The 8,296-nt window shown below is 30.8% G+C and overlaps 1 protein-coding gene across 1 annotated transcript; it reads right to left on the bottom strand.

Moving 5' to 3' along the window:
• Positions 1-3,628: 3,628 nt before the first annotated feature.
• On the bottom strand, positions 3,629-7,495 carry LOC25489995 (AP2-like ethylene-responsive transcription factor ANT). The gene is made up of 9 exons (XM_024780002.2): positions 6,832-7,495; positions 6,004-6,637; positions 5,805-5,887; positions 5,664-5,672; positions 5,451-5,539; positions 5,282-5,355; positions 5,135-5,185; positions 4,952-5,028; positions 3,629-4,604 (listed from the first exon to the last, which is right to left on the bottom strand). Exons 1-9 carry the CDS (start codon positions 7,151-7,153, stop codon positions 3,958-3,960), a joined length of 1,986 nt encoding a protein of 661 aa, XP_024635770.1. The 5' UTR covers positions 7,154-7,495; the 3' UTR covers positions 3,629-3,957.
• Positions 7,496-8,296: the final 801 nt, after the last annotated feature.

Here is an 8,296-nt window from a genome sequence, read left to right as displayed (position 1 = left end):
AAAAAATTCACTTGTTAAGATTGCAAATCCTTCGTAGTTAAGCTAGCTAGCACTATAATCCAGCTCATGCGCAAGTGCTAGCTTTTCTTTTTCCAAATATATATATATATATATATATATGACTTTATGAAGTTATATATGTTTGAGTGCTTAAGCTGTCCACAATAATAAGATTTGTAATCATATTTGTTGACTAATTATTTCTTTGGATGGAATTGAAATGGATCTTACTTTTTGTGACTGTTAATAGTGAGTGAGGTGTGCATCTTTAACTTTCCTATCTTTTTCTACGAGACTTGCTAGCTTTTTGACCATCAATTGTTAAACTTTTGTTTTTCATGCAATCTGCTTCTTGTTGTGTTTCGCTTTTAGACATTCCCGCTTTTTCTTTGTCAAAACTCAAAGCTAAGCTAATATTTCACTTTTAATCCAAAATATATATACTTTAATTTGGATTAAACAGATAAGAAAGAAAAGAAGATAATTTGTCTCTTCTCATTTGCACCGTTTTTATGAGGAAAAAAAGTAAGCTTACCGCCAAAAGAAAGAAAAATACATGTGCATATTCGGTGGAAATAAAAATGACACTTCAGCATCGAGATTTTGGTGTTAAATGAGGTGGTTCGGCTTTGATCGATCAGTACAGATGACTCAAATTAGTTCATTATTAAATTACATAAATATTAAATAATAATTAAACTCAAGTTTTATTCCTTCAATGAATAAATCAATAATTTATAAACTTCAAAATGTTAAAGGGTGCCTTGATATAATCTTTAAAGAAAATATATAAGTTTTAACTATATATATCAATAATTACCTTTCTATAACCTTTATAACCAAAATCACAGATAATAAAAAAATTGTTAGAGTATCATAAAAATGTGTTAATTTTACATATTTATCTCAATAATTATTGATATCATATATATTGAGATAGAAATGAAATTACGTTTTTCAAATGGTAAATTAAACATAGGTAATTTTGTAAAGAACATTAATAATGTGAAATTGTGTAAAGAGCCTTATAAGAGAGAAAGAAAAGGTGAAAAATGATTAGTGCATAGGATTTGGATTCTCTCGAGTAAAAATAAAATAACTTGATTAAATAATGTGAAAATCTAAAACATTGATAATGGAGAATACATTGGAATTTGAAGAAGAAGAAAAGGAGAAATTTTTTTTAAGAGTTGTAGTAAGGATACTCTTCATTATTTTTTGGGTTAAATATGTTTTTTTGTCCTTATAAATATATCAAATTTTCATTTTAGTCCCTCTAAAAATTTTCTTAAGTTTTTTGTCCCTCTAAAATTTTCCTGAAATTTTTAGTCCCTATAAAATTTTCAATCACTACTTTTAGTCCCTATTTTTAATTTAATTTTAGTACTTTTTTTAATGAAATTATGCTGAAATGTGTAGAATATTGTAAAAATGTTTTCCAAAAAAAGTTAGAATTTTTCAACAAAATATAAATTAAATATGAATTTTTAACCATAAATAATATAAAAATTCATATTAAATACATGTTTTGTTAAAAAATTCTAATTTTTTTTGGGAAAGATTCTTATAATATTATGAATATTTCTGAAAATTTTTATTCAAAAATATGAATTCTACATATGAGTTTACCTTAAAAGAGGGACCAAAAGTGAAGATGAAAACTTTTATAGGGACTAAAAGTTGAAGGAAAACTTTAGAGGAACTAAAACGAAAAGTTGATATATTTATAGGAACCAAAATCATATTTAACCCTTTTTTATATGGAAAATATCATTTAAAAAGAGATACACATAAAAAAAATGTTGTGGATCTTACTATTGACTGGGTCTAATCATTATTAATTATTTTTAAGTGTTTTTATCACTACAAATGGTATCTCTTACTTATTAATGTTAACCCGTCTTGCTATACTTAACCTATTATGTTACGTTACGGTATCAAGGACGATGTCATGGAAAATTATGTTATGGTACAGTACCAACATCTATGCTTCTTAATATTATGAAATAATATATGACATTCATCTAAATATTTTGTTAGTTATTACTATCAAATATTACCTTCCATATGATCTGTGCGTTAACATAGATCGATGGTCTGGTAAATGAAAAAAAAAAAAACATAAATAGAGTGAATCTTAACTTGTTGTACTCGTTCTTGAGACGTCAAAGTGTAAAAACATGACGGATAATAATTAAGAAAATTTATTCGTATTGACAATTTTTTATATTCCTTTATTTGTTATACCAATGTCTTAATCCAATCAGGATGGGATCATGAGATCAATTATCAAGACATACGAGGTAAATCTAATTTGGTTAATCACTGAGCATGATACTGATTTCATGTAAAAATTGTAAGTCTTAATTAGCGTTCTCTCATAAATTTAGTACTCCAATTTTGGTTGTTAATGTCATAAATGAATTGCAATTCTTTTACGCAACACACACTCACACACACGTTATTACAGTAATAAATCCATAAAATTGAAGTTTGAGACATTACAGCAATAATTAATTAAAGCCAACTTCAAACTCAAACTCAAATTAAATGAGATGAACTAAAATAAAAGTAGGAGTAGTTCAGTAGTAATATCATGAACAAGCCAGCTATCTATTTCGCACCAATACATGCAAGTAAAGCATGCCATCTAAAAAAACATAAGTTTATAAGCATGTAGTATTTGACTTTTAAATACATGAAAAATTATTTTACCTATATGATGTTAATTAAAAATTAATCATGGCGAATGGTATGAATGAACATATACAGTCACTAATACCTAACCCATCTATTTGATGTGGCTGCACTACTTTTTTTTTGCAATTGGTTAGGAAAACAACTTTTTAAAGAAAACTGTGTGAGTGAAGGTAGCTGGATTCATTAACCTGCTCAATGGATCATTAATCCATTCCGCACCCTATTATAAATCAATCACTAGGTCTAGAACCTGTCATTTTCTCTTCTTGTTAAAGGTGGTATTAATTAGTATAAAATAATTTGGATTATTATTTATTAACATATTATTACAAAAATATATACAGAGAAACAGCTATTCACCACATTGGCACATTCAATTTCAAACTACAAGGTTCCATCTTTTCCGGCATTGATTCCTCGTTGTCGTCCCATAATATTGTTATGGTCAAAAGAATCAACAATTATGCACACGAAGGAAATTCACACACGTGGGAAAACACTTGATAACAATATGGACTCAAATTGTGTTAAGTCCCTAAAGTATATCCACACAAGACATGAAATCACTTTTACCTCCCAATTATATAAAAATTATTATACTCCTATCTCTATTGAATGTGGCACTTAGAATAAAAAAAGTTATGTGATTTTTTTAACAATGAATATTTGGCCTTTTTCATGCAAGAATCACTTAGTTATTTTTTCCTTTTTGAACAAAGCTAGAAAAAGAAAGGTTTATGCAATTATAGTGTTATGAAGAAGATTAAGGAGCTAGCGCATTAGTAACAAAAAAAGAACATGATGATGTGGTCAAAGGCAATGTCTTTTATATGCATTATTGAGAAACAATGAGTTGGTTTTGTACTTAACAACCAAAGTAAAGTTGCAACTCAAAAAAGAAAATTCAATAATTTTAGGGCCACATTCATATTTCCAAACATCATTTCACAGAATTTAATCATTAGTGTCCCCTTTAATTAATTCTTTCCCTCCAATATGCATATTCTCATTCATTCCAACATATAGCCAAAAGGCTAAGTTTGTTAAGGCCAATGAATGTTACCCTTGTGTTACATAAAGAAAACAAAGTGGCCCCAAAAGTCCTAACATACATTCATTCATTCATTAATCCTCCAAATTTCCCAACCTACCCTTTTTAAAAAATAAATATCCCCATATGTTTTTTCAATACATAATTTCTTTCCCTTTTTACCCTTTTTTTTTGTCATAACATAGTAATAAGGAGATATAATCTCTCTAGGTCTCATTCCATGCAGCAAAAACTGGGAAGTGTGAAAAATTGATTGAAGATGCTGGCCTCATTTGTGTAGGAAACCAAGAACTAACAGCAACATTAGTGGCAATTTTTGATTCCATTGAAGGCTTTGGAAAGAGTAGTGAGGGAGCAGTTTTATCAGGACTAGCTTCTCTTGAACTACTTAAACTTGTCACCAATGATGATGGATTTGAAAAATGTGTCCCTATTTTGGTAGAATCATCCAAACCAACTGAATTAATACCAACAAGGTCTTGTAATGACATAGAGTAATCAGAATTCTTGTAACTTCCATCAGAATTCACAATGATTTTTTGATCACAACTATTTGATTGCTGTTGTTGCAAAACCATCTTCCATTTTGAATCATTATTTTCGTTGTCCTTTTGCGCTTCAGCGGCTTCTCCATTGGTCTGGCTCGATACATTAGTACTATGATTATATTCATGAACTTCGGTCTGTGGATCCTTATCTTTGATTCTCCTTGCATGCTGACCTGAAAGAAGAGTATTGCTAGCCATGATCCTTTCAACATCATATTTAGATATGTCAAAATTTGTGACAGCATTTGCTCCACGGAATTTTATTGCTGCTACATCATATGCTTCTGCTGCTTCCTCTTGAGTGCCTAAAATTTCATTTCCAAGAAACAAAAATTACAAAAAGGCATTACAAAATTCTAAACTTTCCTTACACCATTGTATTAGAGATTCCCTTTACAGCCTTAGAAAAAGTGGAATTTTGTGCTCAAAGTAGTAATATGTTCAGCCTTATAAAAGCATAACCAATCACTTGTGTTTGGGAAAAGAAAAACTGAAGCAGAAAATGACATAAGTAAATTAAATTCCTGTGAATGAATTTACTTTAAACAATGCATAACTTTAAAAATACATAAACATTCCCTTGTTCATAATTCAAATGCTTAAATCTTTTGCTAACACATTTTTAGTAACAATGTTGGAGGAATCTACTTACTGAATGTTCCAAGGTAAAGGTCCTTGTTACCAGCAACTCTTCCAATCCTAGCTTGCCACCTACCATGTTGGTGATGTCTGCAAAAAAAAAAAAAAAAAAAAAAGTGAATTTAGCTCAAAGCTCAAAAATCAACAGTGTGACAAATTCAAATGAAAAAAAAAGGGACAAGAGAACTGAATAAACCTTGTCACGCCTCTGTACATTGAAGCACCCCTTGAGAATCCACTGCTTTTTCTGCAAAAATAAATGAATACTAATCCATCATGATTGTCATATAATGATGTTAACCTTTCTACTACAAAATAATTGCTAATTAACAGATTTATGTACCTTCTCAAATGTGCAACATATTCCTGCCTTGTCATATTCTTCATTTCCTCAAGTTGAGTATGGTAGTTTTCAAGCTGCAAAATAAGAGAGGATAAAAAATGTGATTCTTAAGCACATAATAATACAAGATTCTAAGCTAACAAGAAAATGCTAAGGAAATGAAATGTACCGGGAAGTTTATGTGTGTTGAAGGTCCCCAATACTTAAGAGCTGCTTGATCATAAGCTCTTGCAGCTTTCTCTTCCATATCATAACCACCTTGAGTTCAAAAAATAAAACCAACAAAGTCAAAATTAGAAACAGTGATAGCAATGATGGTGAAACTTGAAAGTATTGTTTTTTTTTTTTCTTTTACTTGGTGAAGGAGAGACTGAAGACTTACCCAAATATACTGTAACATGCATGCAAAGTTTGATTAGATCATCATCCAAAAGCATGAACAAATAACACATGTGTTAGTATAAAATTTTAGTAGGAAAAAAGTATTAGTTCAAAAACTTGACTGCTGTTTTTGCTCACTAACCTTGTCTTCCTTTTCTTGTTTGTCCTTCCTTCTTGCAACTGTTATCCCATAAATGTGCTTCATATCTACCAGTCCATCTATGCCTAATGCAGAATAAATAAACATCCAAACATATTATACTAGACAAGTATAATTAAATGTAATCAAACAATGAAGAACACACTATGAGATAAAAAAATTATGATCAACACAAATTTACCTTGTGACACCTCTATACTGAGATGTTCTCTGTCCAAAAGTGTCAATAGATTTCCTATGAATAGGCTGCTTTTGACCAAGCTTAGCAGCTCCTCTTTTTTTAGCCTCCATAGTCACTGATTCTGTTCCAGTAGGTGAGATCTGTCTAGGAACAGTAACACAGCTAGATTGAGAACCAGGGCTCATTGAAAGGCTTAAAGATTGTAACTCACCACTTTCTACAGAACCAACAACAGTAGAAGAACCACCAACACCAACTCCACCATTGTGATTCCCCATTTGCTGCTCTAAAGCCTGAGAAGCAGGATACCAGTTTTGAGGCATTTGGGAAGTAGAAACATCAACATGGTTAATGTTTTCCTTTGATTCTACCTCTAATGGTGCTTGAAATAGGCCATGGAAACCAAGTGCTGCATAATATGGATGTGATGTTTGTTGTCTGAAAGATTCTGAAAGAAGGTCAAGGGAATGGTCTCTATTAGCTTGATGAGGATCTGCATTTTGTTGGTTATTATAGTAGATGCTGTCTAAGCTTAAAGCCATTGCCTCACTTTCATGGCTACCATATTCATCACTACCCATTGTTGCACCACCAAGAAAGTCCTCTAGTTTAGGAGATGAAGATGGCACCATCACTTCAATCATCATATAATAAAAACAAGAAAACAACATAATCATTACAGGGCCATATCCAACATTAATTAAAGATATAAAAATAACAACTTTTCTTTGGTGGACATAAAAATAAGAACTTTTTAAAGCACAAACACATTTTGAAGGGAATAGTAAAAAGCCTATTTTTTATTTTTTATTTTTGACTGAAACCAACCTTGTGATTGTGATCTACCAAGAGCTTCCATGATACAAAGTGATCCATCTGACTTGATAGGCATAACAGTCAAATTAGGTGAATGAAAGTTGTTACCATTTTCAGGAACACCATAGCAGATTGTTGAGTTGGTGAAGTGAGAAGGTGAAAAATAGAAAGAAGTAGGAACAGTGTTGGAAACTGAAGAAGTTTGAGTATGTTGGTAATGATGATGAGGAGAAGAAGAAGTAGAAATGTGGGGTGAGAGAGAGAAACCTAACCAATTGTTGTTATGATTGTTGTTTCTGTCATCAGAGTTACTACTGTCATTCATGGACTTCATCTTGTTTTGTTTTGTTATTATCTTTCTTTACTTGAAAAAGGTTTCAACTTTGCTACTACCTAACAGAATCTATTTCTCTTCTCTTCTCTTCTCTTCTCTTCTCTTGCAGCAAGATTTGATTTTATATATACTCAACTCAACTCAATCATTGCTCAGAAAATAAACTAATCATGTTGAAAAATCTACCTCTATTCGTCTTCTGCTTCTGCATGTGAACAAGTGAAATTTATTTATTTATGTAACTAGTACCAAACAAACAAACAAACATATATATAAACTGATGAACTGAAGAAAGAAAACATGTGTGTATGTCTCAGTCCGAAACACAACAAAAGTGGTCTCTTTAAACTAAACAAAAGGAATGAATAAAATATTAGTATGTGAGAGCAAAGCAAAGCAATGCAAATGCTGGGTGGGGAGCACCCACTTCATTCCATAGGGATCTGTGTTATGAGAAAAAGACCACTTCTTTCTTTCTTTCTCTCTCTCTTCTTTTTTGTTTTATATTTCTATGTTTAATTAATTTAAGACACCCCAGTTAAGTTAGGCTTTTGTGTTAAACCTTTGTTAAACCCAGAAAATAGAAATAATAAGAATGTGAATGTGTAAAAGCGTAAATATAGAAAAAGATGAGAATGTAAATGGTTGATTAACTATTTTGGTCAGCTACTACTGCGGCTAGCTGGCTATACATCTGTGTCTGTGTGTCTTGGAAACGACTGTGCTGTGCTGAAGGCTGAAGTACTATATACTCCGTCTAGCTGAATGAATCTAGTGAGCATTTTTAATGAGTTAAAATCTATAAAGCTCATTTACTTCAAAATGGATGACGTACTATATCCTCTGCGTATCCTGCACCGATAGCTGCTCGATACTTTTCAATACGTATATTAGAAGAGTATCAAATCATTAAATTTTATATTTTTAAAAATAATTATCTGATACTTCCCGATACGTATGAGAAGAGTATTGATAATATAAATTTTATTTTTTTTATATTGTATTGGTTTATGTTTTTTTCTTTAAAAAGTATGAAAAGAACATTATATTACTATAACACTAACAATATTCCTTTTGGATATAGTATAATATTGATGGTGCTCTTTTGGGATAATATTGTATATGTAATTGATTAATCATCAC

Source organism: Medicago truncatula, chromosome 3 (assembly GCF_003473485.1).
Source record: "Medicago truncatula cultivar Jemalong A17 chromosome 3, MtrunA17r5.0-ANR, whole genome shotgun sequence".
In the NCBI taxonomy this organism is placed as follows: Eukaryota; Viridiplantae; Streptophyta; class Magnoliopsida; order Fabales; family Fabaceae; genus Medicago; species Medicago truncatula.
The sequence above is the reverse complement of the archived record's forward strand: the minus strand, read 5'-3'. Positions and strand labels throughout refer to the sequence as shown.